Below are 21105 nucleotides of genomic sequence, written 5' to 3' on the forward strand. Positions count from 1 at the left end.
GCTGCATTGATGTGCGCTGTGTGCATTTATTGATATTCTGGCACGAATCCACTTGCCATGCGAAATAAAAAGAAATCGAACCGTTCTAGCTTCACTTGCCTAAAAATTCAGGAAGTATCTCCTCACCATCGTTATCATTTGTTTGAGAATAATTTCTCGCGCGAACATTTGCGTTATGACGCAGCTTTCACACAAAGAAACGCTGCTGCTCTACTCTAAAAGAAGTGTGGCAGCTTGGGCTAGTTGGTATGGCATGACGATAGTTATAGCGCGGGAACAAAACGACGACACAGAGACAAGAAGGACACGAAAGACACGCTCGTGTCTTTCGTGTCCTTCTTGTCTCTGTGTCGTCGTTTTGTTCTCGTGCTATAACTATCGTCTACTCTGAAATTTCGAAGCACTACGCCGGTATTACAGCCTGTTTTGGGGGCTTTATTTTTTCTATTTTCAGCCAAACGTAAAGTGTGTTTTTCGCTGATATTCGTATGACAGAACAGTGGTGTCAGGACTGATAAGTTGCTCTTTGTTGGCAGCTGGGCCGAGTGAAGGCAAAAGACGCCACAGTTTTTTTTTTTTCCTTCAAGGAAAATGTATTTTTCCTGGTTCGAACACGAGGTTCGAATTTCTCCCGAGAGTGGCAAGTGCTGACTTGTGCTAGTTTTTTTTTTCTTCTATATCACTCTCTATCTTCTTCTTACACCAGAGAAAACCGTTTTGTTTTTACTCTTGCTGTTCGTTTTCCTTTTTTTGCTTTTTTTAAAGCTCGCCCACGTTCCCGATGCGTGGCAACAGACATGAGCGAGATCAATTTCCGGTCACTGTCCTAGCACACTGTCCCGCCCTTCTTCTCACCGATTTGACCTTGAGCCTCTCTTTTCACGTCGCCATTTCTCCTCCCCTGTTCTCTGCAGAAAAAGAGATTTCTATGTACGGGGAAAACCTAAGCCTTGCATGTCGGCTATACTGCAAATGTGACTTGCTAGGTAAGACAAGATGCCAGCTGTGGGCCATTTTTTTCATATCTTATCTCCTTTCTTTCTCTCTCCCTCCTCTATATCCCATCAGTATCACGTAGCCCACCCGGGACATAGCATAGTCATCACAATAACTTTCCCCTATCTTCTTGCATGCCCACTTGCCGTGAGGAAACAGGTGCCTGTTTGAGCGCAACAATACTCTGCATTCGAGCATTGATTGTGCATGCATATTAGTATTATTATTTTGCACTTTCAGATTGCACCTTGTCTATTCCCTATCCTTCGTTACTGCAGTGTTTATTCTTGAGATGATCGGTGAACAGCCTGACGTGTTTAGTCGATGTTTTTCGGTACTGCTCCTTGCTTAACGCGGGAATGTGTCACCTTGCGAAGAAAAATGAATGCCTGGATACAAAGCCCCCGAACGATGTGACACGTTTTAAGTTTACGTGTATGCCTACGTAGGTTGAACCCTATACCCGAAGATCGTTTTGTAATATATTTTTTTCTTCAAGTACCATCGCCTGGAAGCAGCAAGAAAACGAATTACAAATGTTAACATTTTCATTTCAATTTACGCACGTTTCAGCTTGTGTACAAGATTGTGTTAAAGTGTGATGAGGCTTTCACCAACGTTTCGGTTTGAGGTTGAGTGCTTTTCGGGTGCCTGCAACGTCAAAGCGCTCGGCCAAGTACTTAACATTTGTAGTGAGGATAAGTACCAGCATGGTAGGATAGTTCTTAAACGTATAGAAACACGTTTCATGCATGTGGGTGCCTTCGGCAAGTGTGTTGTCAAGCGTTTTCGCATCTGTTTATCAAAAAAAAGAAAAAAAAAAGAATACATTGTAAGACGAAAGCGAGGACGTTGCAAAATACCTTAACTTGGTCATTCTACTTTGTGTCAATCTTTTTTTTTTCATGAGTGCTCTTGCATTGTACTCAAGCTGTGGCGAAGCTGTCTTTTGCCTAGATAACTTGAAAAAAAAAGGGGACACTTTATTCGTCACAATATTCTGAGTAATTCACCTACTGAATAACAGAGGAAATGCCATGCAAAATGGTAATGAAAGTCTGACGCTAGAAGAGAGATGCACAGATGTTTCAACAGTGAGTCAAATGTGTGTATTCTTTATTCAGAGCGGCAAACTGAGTAAAGTTGTGTGCTGTGTTGGCAAAACTAAAATTTCTGTTATCTACGAGAGCACATGTTGCTCTAAGCGAAAGTCTGTTGGAGTTTCCTTTTTTAATCATTGATAACTGCTCTGGCGGTCTTAAATGTATCTTACAATATTAAAGAAGAACTCTACGGAAAGTGCATAACACTTTTTTAAGAATTTTAAGGCAAGAACTCAGTTGCACCCTCTGTTGTTCTCCTGTCGAACTTTTTGATGATGCGGTGTCGAAGTTTATTTTCAAGTTGGTGCTGATATTCTGTGGAGCGTTGTAGTGGTTGGTGGTCTTTCTATCCAACTTCGTATTTACATTTGGTCAAACATTAAGTTATGCTCCCAAGGAGCTACCCATTGACCATCATATACATTGTGCTGAAATACGTGAACTCTTTCATTGACACTTGTAGAATATTCAGCTATCGTTTACGTTCTGACAGAGTCGATACTTCTATCACGTGCATTAAATGGCTTATGTAAGCTCTCATACCACTTTTTTTGTATTAGGAGACCATCTTCTCGGAGCACGTCGACTGTACTGTTTCATCGCGTCTGTCAAGATATTTTCTCACAATTAGGTTGCACAAAACGTAGACCACGCCAGTCGTATTGTTTACGTGTGTCTTCTATTCACACCATGTGTGACGCAACTCCACTACGCGAACCGCATCGGTCGCAGTGAGGTCGCATGTTCCTCTCGTCCAGCCACTTTTACAGCTTCCTTCGTAGCTGCCGTAATAGATTCGCGACGGTTCTTACAGCGGGTGGCATATCAAATTGTCCTAGCCCCTTCTGCCGTGGCGTGAACTCTACATGTTACCCTACATGGCTTGGTGCATCGTCACCTATAGCAAACTTCAGCAGCACATCAGAGTGTTTATCATAGAGGGCAAGACAGATGAGAAGTTCAACACCACATAAGATAAAGCCCAAGTAGCCTTCCGTCCTCGCACTTACGGGGTTTTTAATGTTTTTTTTTTTTTTGCTCACGCGAACGCGGAAAAGATTAAGGGAACGAAGCACACGTGCAGCTGGCGCGCTCACTTCCTTTTTTTTTTCTTTCCTATGTTTTTGATTTCACACGGCCTTGAAACATCAACATTTAGAGCTTTCGCCGCAAGGAGTTTTCCCACGCAAGATAGTTATATAATATCAATCAAGGTAGGATTGAAGGATGGAAGCTTTAAATATTTTATGTCCAATCCCTATGAGGGAAAGGCAGGGAAGAGACATTGGCGTAGTTCTCGCGGGTTGCCATGCTTATTATCTTGCTTACTTACAAAACAAAATGCAGTTGCCATACCCTTCCCGCGCACTACAATACTTTCCTCAACGCCAAGTAGTTCACTCAGAAGCATGCCTTCTTATAAACACGTATTTACTGAAGATCCTCTTAGCTCACTTATACTAACAAGCTCACACCCACCCCGTGTTTATTCACGTTTGCTACGATACAACCTTACTTAATCTCACTCTTACACCGTCTATCAATCGCTCTCACATTTCTCACGCTCTCGCTAAGCGACAAACAAGACGCTTCAACGTTAATCCTCCGTTGATGTGTGTTAACGCTGTGGATGCTGCGTTGGGGGAGCGCTGCACACCAAGCGCTCTGTGCGGCCACCCGTGATTGGCGTACACAGGTCGCATCGGCACTCCGCACTTCATGGCACCGGAGGTGGTGGAGCGGAAGCCCTACGGCAAGCCCGCCGACGTCTGGAGCTGCGGCGTCCTGCTCTACGTCCTGCTCACGGGCACGTTGCCTTTCCTCGGCGCCAAGGAGCGTCTGCACGAGGCCATCTGCCAAGGAAAGTTGAATGTGAGTGGCCATCTCCCATTTTGTCCTCTGCGTTCTGTCAGTGCCTCCTTTTAGACGGTTAGCCCCGCCGCGGTGGTCTAGTGGCTAAGGTACTCGGCTGCTGACCCGCAGGTCGCGGGTTTCAATCCCGGCTGCGGCGGCTGCATTTCCGATAGAGGCGGAAATGTTGTAGGCCCGTGTACTCAGATTTGGGTGCACGTTAAATAACCCCAGGTGGTCGAAATTTCCGGAGCCCTCCACTACGGCGTCTCTCATAATCAAATGGTGGTTTTTAGACGTTAAACCACACTTATCAATCAATCAATCCTTTTAGACGGTTAGAACGAACGCGCTCGTGCTGTGCAGAAAGATTTGTCGGAGCGATTCCGTTTTCACCTAGTTTCTGTCGAGTTCCTGCTGCATCCTGCAGACGTTTCATTGAGAGATATAGAGAGAGATAAATGTGATGAGGGAAGGCAGGGAGTTCAACCAGAAGATAAATCTCTGGTTTGCCACTATAAACCGGGTAAGGGGCAAAGAGAAACCGAAAAAGAAGAAGAACGAGGGATGGAAATAGATAAGTAATTGATTTGATTGATATGTGGGGCTTAACGTCCCGAAAGCACCATATGATTATGGGAGATGCCGTAGTGAAGGGCTCCGGAAATGCTGACCTCCTAGGGTTCCCTAACGTGCACCCAAATCTGAGCACACTGACCTACAGCATTTCTGCCTCCATCGAGAATGCAGCCGCCGCAGCCGGGAAGGAGATAAGTAGAAACACTAACACAGTAATATCATAATTGTTCAACAAGACACGTAAGCTGACGTTCAACTATTGCGAATAATATTTTCCAGTGATTATGCGTTCATAAACACAATGCTAAAGCAGTGCAAATAAATTTAAAGACTTAATTGCGCTACTAAGGGTTTGATTTTTGACCAGAGGATGATTTTTGATGGGGCCGAAATAGGAGCACACAAGGCCATCTAATCAGATTTTGGCGCACGTGAAAGCGACCTAGGCTGTCAATATGTGCCGCTTTCTGAAAAATTAATTTTGGAATGCCGAAAGATCGAGGCGCGAAGTGACAAACGCGCTGTTGAAGTTTCTGTGAGCGACGTGCCTCGTCGAACAATTGTGACATTCCAGTGCTTGTGTGTTTCCACTTCCCTCCCTTCATCATTCATTCTTCCTTACTTTCTGTCTCCCTTACGCCTTATCCAATGCAGGGTAGAAAACCGGATACTTGTTTTTTGGTTCACCTCCCGGGTTTTCCGCATCTCATCTCTCTCTCTCTCTCTCTCTCTCTCTCTCTAGTGTGTTACGTGCAGCAATCATAATAGGGTATGAGGTCGTGTATTGGGGGTTAGCTTTGACGACCTTGCATATCGCACTAGAGCTATTTGTTTTTGCAACTATGGTAGCGAGGAGACTTAACAGCACACCTGCTACTGCCACGGCTACAACGTGCAGAGACAATCACTCACGGTCGCTCTATCTCGCGTAGACTCCAGATAGATGATGGCAGAAACCATTTTAGCATGTCGTCCTGCGATGTCATCACGGATGAGGGCAGTGCTCGAATTCAAGAAGATATCAGACTTGCGCAGGCTGTTATAGATCAATGACGATATCAATACTGTGAGGTGTGTGCTCACTTTGTGCATGAGTGCTCCTTATTTCTCCCTTCATCCCTGCGTCTACCTTTCAGACTCCGCCATCTATTTCCTCAGTGCAGGGTACCACATCAGTATTTCTACAGTGGTTAACATATCTTCCCTTGAATTCGCTCTTGTTCCTTTCTTCCGTCGTGGTGGTATTTGACCTTAGTGCCGCATGTTTTTGTTTGTTTCATTGGCGCTAAATTGACGCATTCATAATGGCATTTGAATGTGACCGCTTCGGTTGGTACAGTGACTACCTGGTGTTTGGAATCCATAAAACCACGATTTGACTGTGAGGCTTGCCGTAACGTTGCACCTTGACTACCTGGTGTTCTTATGTATATTATATACAGAACGTAAATTTTAGGCACGCGAGTGTTTCTTTCGCCGCTATCTAAGTGCCGCCGCCATAGCCGGGACTTGAATCCGCGCCATCGAGTTTACCCGCGTTACCGCAATTGGCCGGCTTGACTCCAAGTCGGCGCCTCTGTAGCGTCGCTACAATTTCGCCTTCTTCGTAAATTATAGTATCGTATGATTCATATCTGTTCGCTACAAACTCGCAAAACCAGCGGTCGGCCACCTTTTGTGGAGGGCCCAGTTGAATGGAGCCACCACAGTGGTGGGCCGCATGGTAATTCGAAGCGTAAGGGAGGCTTTACACATTGACAGCCAAAAATTCAACGAATCGACGATAATGTTCAAATCGGAGTTTAAATTTGTCTCTCTCCAGCACGCATATTACAAAGTTACAATTATAACATGTGTACAAACGAAAATCTCATTAGTCCAAAACTGCTATCTCAGCCTTCAGACAGCAAGTGATACGGGAAAGAGAGGGGAGCTCGACGTCATTATCGAGGACACATAATACTACTTCACGGGCCGCAAGTTGTCCAGCCCTGCTCTAGACGATCCAGCTTCCAGAACCGTGCTATCTTTCCTTGGTACTAAATCACAAACTCGAGCGTAACTGCTGGGCCCTATCTTATTAACTCACCAATTTTTGCCAGCTTTTGTAAAACATTTGCACTGCAGAAATAAAATTCGTTTGATTGAAGTCGACGCATGCTAACAATTTAGAGCGCAAATTATCCCATTATAATAGGTTTAGCAGCTGCTGGTCAAGCTCTTGCCTGCTTTGAAGGTAAATGTGACGTGAGAAAAAGGAGTTCTCTTTATGAGTAAATGGTGTAGGGAAAAACAAGGCACTAAAAGCTTCTTTTTAATTCCGATGGAAGGAGAGATTACTCATAAAAGACACAAATACTGGAAGTGGGAGCTAGAGTTGTACCAGCGGCGGTAGAAATAGAAATGACTGGTAAGTGGTAGTGGTCAGAATAGGAGAAAGGCACCCAATATTTGTAGCCTGGTCGGGAGCACGGCGCAGAAATGACTGGTGGTGGTAGTGGTTCGTAAGGAAAAGGAAGAAGGCACCCGATTTCTGTCTGCCTATAGAAGACACGGCACAGTGCCTGAAATGACTGAAGCACGTGTTTCTCAACGTCTCGCGCTTCCCGTCTTGCCTTTCGCGGCCTCATTCCCGCTCCCCTTCTTTTTCCCCTTGCGCGGTGCTGCCGTCAGCGGCGAGGAATCGAAAAGGCTTGTAATGTCTTCCTCACCGAACAACAGATGGCAGCACGCTGGCTGCAGTGCCTCCGCAACGCACTTTGTTTTTTGTTTCTGTGTTTTTTGCGTTCTTAGTTGTTTAGGCTTGTAGCCTGTGGACCTATGTGAACCGTATCGTTTCGCAACCAAACAGATAGACATAAAGAAGGAGAATGAAAGATGCAGAAAAAAAGGACGAGAAGAGAGAGAGAGAAAAAGCGTGAAGGAAAACGGCGTTCGCCCTTGGACATAGGGCCCTCCAATTTCACGTCTTGGTGAACGCGTTACTGTCGTTATCCTGCTAGTTGTAAATTTTTTCATTGCTGCAAACGAAACACGTGGCAGATTACGAAGCTTAAGATGCTGACGCGCTGGTGATTTCATCTAGGATCAACCGTTCCCACGCGACTCTTTTTCTTTCAAAATCATCATCTCGAGATTTTTTGTCTTTACTCTTCACAAATCGTCCTTTAACTGTAAGGATTAGAGCCATAATTAAAAAAAGGGATCCACTGACATATTCATTGTTCATGCGAACGTATGTTTTGTTTTTTCCGGCACAAAGCAGGCAGACGAAGTGAAGACAGTATATAAAGATCTGCTAACCTGCTCCGCCTTAGGAGTTTTGCTAGGATGCAAAGACAATAAAAAAGAACGTCTCACCGGATGAACAGAAAAAGAAGTCACTTCGGTTCAATGTTTGTGGCTATCAACGTACTGTACCAGGAAGCGCGCCTGCCTACACTACTTTGACGATTTCGCATTTTGACCGTACAAGCATTTTTAAAATTTTATAGCTTACCGGCAAGAACATCTCAATATGCTTTTATCGCAAACCCAGACGCCTTCTTTTTTGCTCATTGGCCACGGTTTCACACACCTCAGATAATGTTTGTACAAAAGAATCTAAAAAGTATAAATGTGAACATTAGAAATGTAATTGAGACTAATGACTCGAATTGTCATGGTATAATTGAGTATGATGACATATTCCCCCAAAACGTCAAGTTACAATCTCTCAATTATTTAAATAACATATTATTAGATTACTTGGAGCATGCAGAAACTAAAAATATAAAAGCCACAGATGCTTCAGTAAATAATCAAAAGGCAGGTGTAGGCATTGCCCCTGATTCGCTTGACTGGTGCTTCTCAGTGAGAGTGCCTAATTTTACTCCAGTTCTTGAAGCGGAGCTCGTGGCGATTATTTTAGCTCTTCGAAAACTTCCGTCAAATCAAAACAATGCAGTCATAATGACGGATTCTCTTTGAGTTTGTGCAGCTCTGACAGCTTCAGTGAACTCTCGAATTCTATGGACATTCAGAACATTAGTACCGCGCAGTTGAGACTCCTGAGGTTACTATGGGTTCCGGGACACTGTGAATTAAGATAAAATGAGTTGGCCGATTCCTTATCACGAGCTCCACTTGATGGCCCAGTTTTATCCATACTGCCAGACGTTAAATATATTACAGCAATAAGATATCGAAAATAAGCAATCTCCACTGATACGATAGAAAAAGTAACTACATGGGCAGAATATAACCACCTCAAGTTTTCATGGCGACCCCACTGAAGCCAGTCCAGAAAGCTCGAAGTTTTAATTACTAAATTCCGATAACATGTCCCCCCCCCCCCAGTCCAGGGAAACAAACAAACAATCAATAATGACGTTGATGGTGATAATATAAATAATGAAAAATTAGTTGAGCATTTATATTATTATTATATTATTATTATTATTAATAAATGCGAAGCATTTCTTAGCGAACTTCCGCGACTTTGAGCGTATCTATCTATCTATCTATCTATCTATCTATCTATCTATCTATCTATCTATCTATCTATCTATCTATCTATCTATCTATCTATCTATCTATCTATCTATCTATCTATCTATCTATCTATCTAGCTAGCTAGCTAGATAGATAGATAGATAGATAGATAGATAGATAGATAGATAGATAGATAGATAGATAGATAGATAGATAGATAGATAGATAGATAGATAGACAGACAGACAGACAGACAGACAGACAGACAGACAGACAGACAGATAGATAGATAGATAGATAGATAGATAGATAGATAGATAGATAGATAGATAGATAGATAGATAGATAGATAGATAGATAGACAGATAGATAGATAGATAGATAGATAGATAGATAGATAGATAGATAGATAGATAGATAGATAGATAGATAGATAGATAGATAGATAGATAGATAGATAGATAGATAGATAGATAGATAGATAGATAGATAGATAGACAGACAGACAGACAGACAGACAGACAGACAGACAGACAGACAGACAGACAGACAGACAGACAGACAGACAGACAGATAGATAGATAGACAGACAGATAGATAGATAGATAGATAGACAGACAGATAGATAGATAGATAGATAGATAGATAGATAGATAGATAGATAGATAGATAGATAGATAGATAGATAGATAGATAGATAGATAGATAGATAGATAGATAGATAGCCGCTAACGTTTCGGTGCTCTCGTGGTCACCTCCTTAACTTGGCGTGAACCAAAATTAGCCTGGGAGGGTAAGATGGTTTGACGAATATGACGCATTCGTCAAGACATGAATAATGTCACAATCCCGTCACGTACGTCGTCAAACACTCCCCGTCAGACAGTGGCACATACCCTTGGGTGGGTAAGTGCCACTGGTATGCGGGTATGTGCCACAGGTGATTGACGCTTAGTATCTACTCAGGAACGACAAAAACACACATGAGAAATTTTAACGCGCGAGCGTTATGAAATAGCCGACATCGGTAGCGTCAAACCGGCGAATGTAAAGAATAAATGTCAGAGTTCCATTTGGAATCAAACCCTAGCATTCTGTGTGGCAATGAAGCATTCTACCCCAGAACTATGCCAGTTCTCGAAAATGCTTTTCAAATAGACGCTAATCGTTATGTAACGTCAATAGGGGTTGCAGAGCTGCCTACCTGATTTTATGAACATTACATGTGTACTCTTTTAATACAGCCGTCACGACGGGCTTAACGTCAATTATGGTTGATTACCATACGCTGAAGATAATTTATGTAGCAGTGTTCAGGATCAGCATCCTCGTGAGCTTCATATCAGCTTCTGGTGCTGCTAATACGTATGTTCCAGTTGGCATTGTTGCACAAGTGCAAACAACCGCTTCTATAAAAATCTGCAACTCTTCAACATATGTCTGTGCGTACAACATTTGTACATACGTTTGGCGTCATTTCGTGGCGTGTTGGCCAATGAAAAATTTGCGACATGGTCACCTTTTCCCGCATGCTTCGCATAACGTTGATTCCCTGGTACGTGGGATCTGCGGAATTTTATTATTATTATTATTATTATTATTATTATTATTATTATTATTATTATTATTATTATTATTATTATTATTATTATTATTATTATTATTATTATTGGGATGCTACGATGATTATTAATATTTAGTTTGGATAGACAAGGACACAGAGGGAACAAATTGGCCCGAATCTACATGTTACACTGTAAATGTCGTCAAAAGACGATAGTCTTGCGTCTGGAGAGGGTGAACAAAGCGTTTATTTGATGTTCTGCGCATTAAAATCAGTGAATGGTATTCTAAAGGCGCTGCGTTAGAGTGCCTCGAGTGTGTAACGGAGGCGAACAAGCGCATCTAGGCACGTTAGACACGAGCGCCATCTGGCAGTTATCTTCGTAAACGAAGGCGTGTGTGACCGCAGAGAAAGATGCGCGCCAGTCACGGAGGTGATAGGGTGTAGAATGCAAAGCGACGGGCAGGTGTCACCATGGACCGTGCCGTCGTGGCAAAGCGTTGGAAACGCCTTCTTGAGCATCGCATTGCACTGTCAGCGCAGCGCGTTAAACGCTACAGTCCTTAGAGTTACTTGTGTGTGCCTCTTCTAGTATAAAGGCAGTTATACAAAACATTGACATGTTATTATGGCGCCTCAGATATGCGCAATATTTGCTTTTTCAATTGGCAATCGCACAACTATGAACGCTAAACCCTGAGCAATATTGGTAGGCGCTGCGGATGGGGTTGGCCGTTTAGTGCTGTTTGAGGTATCGTCAGGGCGGACAAACAGACAAATGTACAGACAGACAGACAGACCAAAATGTTTCCGTCGAAGGTCCCCAAGAAAGACTATCGTCTTTATAAGGGTGGTACAAGCTCACAACGGTTATATCAAGGGACGAAGGCCACTGCCTTCGAGTGCTTTAACAATTACAAGTCATATCACGCCAGGCCACGGTTAAGGTTTCACTTAACCATAGCTCTACACTTTTTAGATCAGTGACTGTTTTTAGTCGGCCGCTGATAGCACGCCTACTGAACATTCCGCTTTTGTTGCTTAGGTCGCGCAACAACTGATTGGAAAACTGCGCCGCAATCGCTAGTGTATTATTGATTCACGACCACAGTCGTCTGTAGCGATTGCAAGAGCGGGTAAATGCTCGGCACGATCGCCAGCCTTTTAGAGAAGAATGAAAATGTTGCTCGCTTTGCCGTCATGACAAGATAATTGAATGACGTCGACGTCCTAGTTGGGCTTGTCTTCGAAGATCGGCTACAGCCAGGGCAAAACAGAACTCAGAGAGGCGTATAGTGCACTAACGCATACTCCGTCTGTCCCGTTCAATTTTTTTTTTCGTGTGAGGACGTTGCTTTTCCGTGTCGTCACTTACGGAAGGCGAGGCGTACAGTGCACCTGCTGCTGCAACTAAGTGGTAAGACCAGGAAAAGATGAAAATTTCTAGTGCTGACGTAAGCCAATGATAGGTGGGGTTACGTGGGTGAGCGGGAAAACGTCGCTTTCGCAATGTTCTCTTGTTAGAGGGTTCACGAGGATTTATTGTACGAGGCTTTACGTGGACGAAATCAAAAGGTGGCGCATGGGTCGACTTCGTTGAGACACGTTGTGGGAGCAGTAGAGAAAGTATGAACACGACTGCAAATGTGCCCCGATTTCCCAAGTTATCGTGGTGCTGATGCTATTGCGATAGGAGAAAGTGCGGGAGCTTGTTCTAGTTTGATTTTGTGTAAATAATTCTTTTCAGTTCCTCTGCTTCATCGTCATTCTATTTACTTATTTGCCTACTTCAGTGTGGTTGAGTGAACCAAAAACTACCATTAAAATAAACTCCATTCCTTTCCTTTGTTATCTCATTCTCTCTATCACTCACACATGAAAGAAAGTGTGACTGCCATTCTGCTTTCTTTTTTTTTGTTCATGTATCATGTTAATAAATGTTAGTTGGAAGTAGGCACTTTCTGCTCGTGTCACTTTAGCGCTGTTTACATAAAATATTGAACGTTCGTCCTTTATTTGAACTCATGCCATTCTGATTCACAACACCGCATCATCGAAAGGTATCTTATGACTTGTCTCGCGTTCTTGGGGGCACTACTTTTATCTGTGTTGTTCCTTTTCTTCTCTTTACGCAGCTGAGTGGTCGGCAGTGGGAACAAATCAGCGAATACGGCAAGGACGTCATCCAGCGAATGCTTTGCATAGACCCCAGGGAACGTTACACTGTCCAGGAACTGCTCAACCACCCTTGGCTCAGGGTAGGAGTATATCTTCCAGCACCATCGCATACCATACTTTGAGATGCAGGACGTACTGGTAGAATAAAGAGCAGGTATTATTGCGATAGCATTGTATGGACAGTTCCGGCTGGTTTTTTTTTTTCGTCGCCACCGCCGCCGCCGTCATTCACGATATATGTATACACATTGATATATATGAACACTCTAGAAAGAAAAAAGGTCACAGCTTTGCCGCAAAGGCGTAACAATGAACGCGATAGCAACAAATTGGAAGGTCACGCGCAGAATGGCAACCAGATTGAAACATGCTCTGCGTGTCTCACGCACAAATGACGTACGAAACGTTCTCACAGGCACAAATGAACACGAATAAGCGTCTCATTTGTTACTTCAATGTATCTGAAAAGCGCGCCTTTTTCGCAATCAGAGACACTGCAATGATTGTAGTGAGCTTAGTGTGCCCTGTCCCCAGAACAGAGTCGTTCCGGTGAAAGCTCAAGGCCAGCCAATATGTATGATTGTCCCCACCTCGAGATAAGCGCACGCGTGGGAGATGAGAGTCAAGCCGCCACGTTGTGGTGATGTGGCGACGCGCACTCATTGTGCCATCTTGCTGGTAATGCTGAACACACGATAGTTCGCCCCGAGATGCCCGTCACGAATGGTAAGTGGTAGATCTATATAGCTTGCCGTTTGAACAGTGAAGGAGATGCTGCTCCCTGGCTCAGTGGCTAACGCTTCACACTCGCGACTCATATATGCCCCAAGTTAGATTCCGCGCGCCGGAGTCCTTTTCTAGATGATCTTTTTTTCTTGCGTTTTCATATATATAAATACGTATACATATACGGTGAGGGACGGCGGCGCCGACGGCAAAATCCAGCCGAAAGTGTCCATATAATTGCTATCGCAAAAAAAAGCCGCCCGTGCCCCGCCGCGGTGCTCTAGTGGCTAAGGTACTCGGCTGCTGACCCGCAGGTCGCGGGTTCGAATCCCGGCTGCGGTGGCTGCATTTCCGATGGCGGCGGGAATGTTGTAGGCCCGTGTGCTCAGATTTGGGTGCACGTTAAAGAACCCCAGGTGGTCGAAATCTCTGGAGCCCTCCACTAAGGCGCGTCTCATAATCATATGGTGGTTTTGGGACGTTAAACTCCACATATCAATCAAGCAAAAGCCACCCGCGCTCCGCGCCCAGCCCGTCGCAATGCGCTGACACGCGCTTATCTCTCACGCGTATACCTTGCCCCGAAGATGAGGGGGGGCGAAGGGGGAGGGCTTAGGTGCTTCTGCACACGCGCTTTGGTGGGGAGAATCGTGTGCCTTCGGCCTTCACATTAACGATTGCGTTAGTTGCCGGGCCCACAAAGGTCACCTCGGTCTTCTCACAGGCCCCGTTTGCGAAAAGAGCGTGCTTTCCTTACACAGCGGGAAATAAAAACTGTGACACTTATTAGCTTGCTCTCATTTGTACCTCTGATTACGTTTTGTGCGTCGTTTTTGTGTAAACAACGCGTTACATGTCGAGCGGTAAACTTTGTTAGTTCGCTCTTGTGCTGTGTGTGTTGTTTTCGTGCGCAATTTGTGCGCGAAGAGCGCGCGCTGCACGTTTTGATCTGCTTGCCGTTCTCAGCGTGACACTCCAAGTAGTTGCTGTCGCATTCATTGATTTGACCTCTCGGTGAAACTGTGACTTTTTTTACCACGCCATCTGAATAAAACAAATCATAATGTTTTTAATGAGACGTAATTATAAAGAATGCGTACAAAATATTTGGAACATCTGTCTACGTTGCTAGTACCTGGTCTTGCACAAAAAGTACGTACAAGTTAGCAACACACATCATTGGTAAAGGGATTATAGGTTTTATGTCATGCGAATTTTGACGATGTACAAGCTTGTTTGCGATGGACACGCGAGTAGAATTCACTAGACGAGAGAAAACTTCTACAAGCAAGATTTTTATTTCCAGATGCCCAGTGTTCAGATTACAGCTCCGAATAATGAGTTGGGTGTGATGCGTGACACGGGAGACGCAATATTCTCTTACTAGGATGATAGCGGAGGACACAGGATAGAAGTGAGGCACATGAAGACGCTTAGGTGCAGCAATGTTTCTTCGTGCTGCCTAGTAATTAAAGTTTTTCAACGTAAGTCGTGATGTAAGAATTTAAGGAGTATGACACTTAGAAAATATGATTGAGTGCATTGTATCTACATAATTATGAGTGCAAAAAAGCTTAACCGACAGGAGGAGACAGGAAACACAGCGCTGGTCTCTGCTCCGCTGTCCTTTCATTTATACTCTCCTGTCGGTCTCGCGGACTTTCACTCTTAATCAAGGAGTAATATGTTCACTGTGCAGTAAGTATGGAAGTTAAAACAAATGGGCTTCAAAGATTATCTGGCATTTTTCGGATTCGAAAATGAATGGGAAAGTATGAATGGGCATTAGGTCGTGTGAAGTCACGTGCTGTTATCTCAAGCGACAAGTAAAAGTTGCCATTATGGAAGACAACAACTGTATAATGACCACATACATATGAACATGATTTTGTATTGCGCCTGTCTGAATGCTTGTTCGGTTAATATCAATAAAAAACAAAAATGAAGCTTTTCACAGTGCTTCTTTCTGTTCGCATGCTGTTGAACCCGCTGCTCAAAATTTTTCTATTTTTCGCATTGAAAATTACCCTATAGATCCTCGAATAATATTTTATACTTTGATGGTGAGTAGGTAGACAATCCTTACTGAATCTTCAGAGAAAATCTCTATGACGCATATTTTCCTTCACACACTTATGGATCCTTTTCTTAAACTGAATTGCAGGTTACTCAATCACTCAAGGGAGCACGCGAATATAATGTGTAAATCATCATCATCATCATCATCATCATCATCATCATCATCATCATCATCAGCCTGACTACGTCCACTGCAGGACAAAGGCCTCTCCCATAATGTGTAAATAACCTGAACTAACTGTCGCACTATGGATGCGGATGCCGGAAGAGACTTTAACCATAGCGGGTTCACTGTTTAGGTTTTGAAGTTACTCTTTACAAAATCATTATCGTTCATGCCAAGACATAGACAGGAGTCTCGTGAAGCTTCTTCTGCTGTAGCTTTTTGTTTTTGTACAACAATTTTTTTCCTTTCCTCTTAAGAAGTACAAATGATAAAGATTACGAGGATTCGAATCAGATTCATTTCACACATTCAATTGGTGTGTGATCATGCATATGGTAGTACCAACACCAGCAGGAAACATGGCGTGAATAGCTTTTTGTGAATCTTGAGTTAGTTCCAGTAGCGTGACACAATAGTACTTTCTCAGGACATTTTAATACCTTCTAAAAGCGCTTATAGTGGTTTTGATATGAACTAAAACGCCCTGGTAACGTACCAGCTTTCGGGCGCAGTACTGAAGCTTTACCAGAGTGTTCCGGTGGGTTTTTATTACACGGAACTTTGAGACGATTTTCGCATATATCTCAGTCATCAGGCGTGACTTTTTTTTTCTAGCAGGGAGTTGCGGAGGCCGCAGTGAAGTGGCGTCAGTTGCGCGTACCCATTACTCTGATAGTGATTGTATTCGAATCATTTCACACCTTCATTATCTCTGGTTCTCCACCAGGATCGGGATCACTGTGCACCAAGGGCACACCTCCAGGAAACGGTGGACGAACTAAGGAAATTCAACGCCAGGAGAAAGCTTAAGGTGAGCACTGCGACGCTAGATTTACGCGATGAAAGTAACACTCGTGATGGCAAGACCAGATGACAATGGCTAAATTGGTTGGCCTAATGTGCCCTTTTGTTCTCACTAATTTTTAGTTTTCTCCCAAACGCTTGGTCAAATCCAGGAAACGCTATTCGGCTGTAAGTAATTATTAATTAGTGTCGGTGTACATATCCTTTTACTCCATTACCCATTTCTTCAATTAACTTGGTCTTCCATAATTAACTTAGTATTTTAATGAGATGATGGATTCTATATATATTAGTATTGATTATGCTCTCGGTTGGCTTACAAGCCGAGTCAGACATATACCGCTGTCGTAGTGCTTCTGTTGTTTGTCCGCAGGACACGCTAAGTGAGCCGCATAACTGCAACGACTTTCAGGATATGCTCATGAATGCTTCGGGCGACTCGATTCTGGTTGGATGCATGAGCATGCACTCCTTGACGCGGCAGATATAATGATATTGATGTGTCGCCCATGAAGCAAGGATCAAGAGGTGAAACATGTAGGTCTAACGTCTCTTATAGTTCCCAAATATAGAATACATAAATAACAATTTTGTTGCAACACAGGAGTAATTCTTGGTTTAGAAGCCAGACTTGGTGAAACCTCGAAACGGTGTACCTTTAGCAAAGTGCTGTGAAAGTTGCTGCCGAGTTACCCCAACAGTTTTTCAGCCAAAAAAAAAAAACTTTACTAGTTCATAACTGTGAAGCCAAATGACGCGTGCTTTAAACACTTCATTACTACATTCCACTTGACGCAATCTAACATCATTCTGAGCACAACACCTTCTCTTTCCAATAGGGTTACTTGTCATGTAACAATAACTTCATTGAATTTTTTTTTCGTGCTCTTTTTCTCTACGTCATTCAAATTGGGCGGAAAACTGTGTTTCCTGCCACCCTTGCTAATCGCCCTTTCTTTTTCTTCTTCTTCTTTTCTTACAGGGTGCTGTTCTAGCCGCTGTGTCCTCCCCAAAATGGACTAGTTTCTACAGTGACCCAGCGTCAGACGCAAGTTTAGACCAAGGCATTGAGGAAGAAGTGACTGCCATAGGTGAGTTGGTGGCTTCAGTTTTTTGTGAAGTATCGCAAAGAGCTTTGTCGGTATGCAACTGGGAAACCAGCCGTACAAACTCTTCGTGCTAAATCTGATAATTTTACGCATGAGTTAGGTACCTGCTGTGAACAATAATATTGATTTAATACAAGTATTTCAACAACTTATGAAGGACACTGGTTACGCAAGATAAAAAGCTATGATGATTGACTTGTTTCTGATGTCTTGAGCGGCCATTTTTTTGTTTGACATGCTGATTCCAATACACACGCTATACCACCACAAAAAGTCCAGTGAATTTGTTTTCTGTTGATGAAACCTAATATGACTATTTCAGGTTAATTATAAGAAGCAAGTAGTTGCAAATCCTCAACTATTGGATAGCTTCGTGAAATTCATTCACGTAATCGTTGCTTAAGTCTGCACAGTTGCGTTTTACTTAGTTTACTAGTTTGATGATTCATGATAAAGTGATATTGGCTTAAATATTTTCAAAACAATAGGGTTGAGGGTCAAATCTATATGAACCCTATTAACATTTAAAGGCGCAATACTGCTGCCAACTTACCAACAGCCTCCAATTATATGTTTACTGCCCTTATTAATGCGTATAGCACAGATTACCCTTCTAAGAACATGTTACCATTCTTTTCACGTCATTTTGAAACTAATATTCTCCTTCTAAAACTTGTTTGAGCAGCATAATGGCGACAGTACATGCCCTATCACGTGTACTCTGAGTATACTTATCATCAATTACAGATCGATAAATCAGGGATTTACTGATGTCGCATACATCGACAGAGGTCAGCGATAAGAAGCGAGAACGGCATGTGGCTGGATTCGCGCAAAAATAGAAACATTATGCCTATGTTATAGATGTCGTATTGAGGGCTTTTACACGGAAATAAGAGGTTCTGTCTGTGGACAGCAGATTCACATGCTTGTTGTAGGGTGCCTTCGGATTTGTAAAACAGTTTTGGCATTATTAATAATTCGCTCTGCGCAGCAAAGAAATATGCATGTGCCCGTAAGCCTTGCTCTTGTATGAACAAAAAATGATGCTTATAATAATGTTATTATCTGCCTCACTAACCAAACCACGTGCTAAGCGAGCACTTTCGTTCCGATATTTTGTGCCGCACAGTTGCTCCAGGCTTGCTATGTGTTGGTATTCTTGAGGAGAATGACGAGTAGGGATCTATGTTAAGGTGGGGCGCTCAACCACATTCACGTTCCATATGGTACCTACCCTGGCAAAAGGCCCCGCCGCGGTGGCAAAGTGGCTAAGGTATTCGGCTGCTGACCCGCAGGTCGCGGGTTTGAATCCTGGCTGCGGCGGCTGCATTTCCGGTGGAGGCAGAAATGTTGTAGGCCCCTGTGCTCAGATTTGGGTGCACGTTGGAAAACCCCAGGTGGTCGAAATGTCCGGAGCCCTTCACTACGGCGTCTCTCATAATCATATGGTAGTTTTGGGACGTTAAACCCCACATATCAATCAATAAATTACCCTGACAAAAGGAATTATTGGGAAAGAAAAAAGAATTACGGGCATGTAAAGAAAAAAGGAAAAAGGCAGCAAGGTTTTATTCGAAGAGAACTAGTTTGCATATTCGTTACAAGCCTACAATCGATCCCTAAGCCCTGCCTAATTCATAGAAAACAAAGGCCACGTCGCTTGGAACCTCTCGCGCTTTCTCTACATCTTCCTGAGAAATCAGACATAAACTGTGCTTGAACAAAAAAAGACGGAATAGGAAAGTGACTGGAGCTCTGCCGTGAGTGCCTGTTCTTCCTTTCTTCCTTTTCTTCATATTTTGGTGCGGCCTTCCTAAAAGGAGCGGTGTCCATGGTTCTGGATAGCCTGGACGACATCCACTGCCTGACCGACTGCTCGGAAAGGGACCGAGACTTCCTCCTCAGCATCCTCGAGGACTCCCAGCTGCACGCTCTACTAGACGTGAGTGGTGGACGCATGCTATTTCCTCCTCGGTTCTCTTCTTTTCAGATCAAGTCAGCGGAGTACTTCACTCTTCCATCTAAACATTCTGCATGCCCATGCACAGATATTAAAGCCTTGCTTCAGCATTATTACCCTGTCCCTGAAAGAACTTTACATTTGCTTGATTTCGCTCTAGTCAGAGTAACGCGTTCCGTCTCAGCGACAGGAGTGCTTTTTGATTAGCACTGGATCATTCGAAACACACGAGGAATTTGGCGAGGAGAAGGAAAAGGTTCAGAGGAAAAATATAAATTTATAGTTTTATAAACTTGGGGGACTGGGTATAAGTACGAGAGGGAAAGTGCCTTATCTTTCGCTCTCTCCTTCTATTCCTCTCACACATACTTATTAGAATAGAAGCTGAAGGCTTTTTTTTTTTTTCACCTAATAGTTTGCCGTCATCAATGCTTTCTGATTTCTGCTACAGTGCAAGTGAGCTCAACGAAAATTCATGATGCAATCCGAAAAGACTACTTCACAGCACTTTTCGAACTGTTTAGAAGGCTTTAGAGATACCCTGCGTCTGGAATTGTAACGCCCATCCACGGTCGTTGCGATTTCAATGTAAACACTACTTCTTTAGCACCCACTCGTTGAACAACATGTTCAATACCATAGGCAAAAAAAAAGCATTTGGAATTCCAGTTGTATCAATCATAAATAAATTTACATAAATATATAACCTGTGCCATTCTATCACAATGAATACAATTCAGGTAGTTTTGATCAAAAGCTGCTACATGTACAGGAAAAAAAATGAATATAACAAGCCTAATGTGTTAATTCATAGTAACACCATGTAGTGAAATAAAATGACAGTCTAAGAGCTTAGGGATAAGGCAACGAGAGATGGAAATGCTCAAATCACTGGTCCTAATGTAATGGCAGAGGAACATAAATTTACTGTCTCGCCAACTATAACTGAGAGAAATTCGCGAAGAAGTAAGCAGTTCAACCTATGAAAAAAACATACTTTGACTCTCATTTATATTTAACCTAGGAGAAATTACAGAAAAACTTGAGAGAATATGGCTTTTGTTCCTTTCCTGCATTTGAGTGGCCTGGAAAGAAAAAGAAAAAAAGAAAGAAAGAAAGAAAAAAGAAACAAACAAAGAAAGAATTGAAGAAAGAAAAAACAAAGAAACGAAGAAAGAAAGAAAGAAAGAACGTAAGAAAGAAACGAAAAAAAGAAAAAAGGAAAGAAAGAAAGAAAGAAAGAAAGAAAGATGAAAGAAATGAAGAAAGAAAGAAAGAAAGAAAGAAAGAAAGAAAGAAAGAAAGAAAGAAGAAAAGATGGTGTTGTAAGTAAGCAAAGGCGTCCTGCGGACTGATTGCAGACGTCCCTCAGGAAGGCGAAGTGTTCACCGAGTTACCCAGCTAATGAATACCGCTATCGTGACAAAGCGCTGCGGTTCCTACAAATCAGTGGGCTGTCTAGCGTTGATTTCCCTTGAAGTTTTCCCGGGAAAGAATGGCAAATCGAGAGGTCA

The 21105-nt window shown here is 43.0% G+C and overlaps 1 protein-coding gene across 6 annotated transcripts in view; it reads left to right on the forward strand.

Annotated features, from left to right (window-relative positions):
* CASK (peripheral plasma membrane protein CASK) overlaps positions 1–21105 on the forward strand; it is an 822681-nt gene that overhangs the window by 328144 nt on the left and 473432 nt on the right. For 2 of the 6 annotated variants that reach the window (XM_075887512.1, XM_075887514.1), the window contains exons 6-11: positions 915–986; positions 3796–3971; positions 12702–12824; positions 16443–16526; positions 17502–17610; positions 19452–19573. In XM_075887512.1, coding sequence (XP_075743627.1) covers positions 915–986; positions 3796–3971; positions 12702–12824; positions 16443–16526; positions 17502–17610; positions 19452–19573 — 686 coding nt within the window. The remainder of the gene's footprint in view (positions 1–914; positions 987–3795; positions 3972–12701; positions 12825–16442; positions 16527–17501; positions 17611–19451; positions 19574–21105) is intronic. The other 4 variants (XM_075887513.1, XM_075887518.1, XM_075887515.1 and 1 more) reach the window with 2 other exon arrangements.

Source organism: Rhipicephalus microplus, chromosome 1 (assembly GCF_043290135.1).
Source record: "Rhipicephalus microplus isolate Deutch F79 chromosome 1, USDA_Rmic, whole genome shotgun sequence".
In the NCBI taxonomy this organism is placed as follows: domain Eukaryota; kingdom Metazoa; phylum Arthropoda; class Arachnida; order Ixodida; family Ixodidae; genus Rhipicephalus; species Rhipicephalus microplus.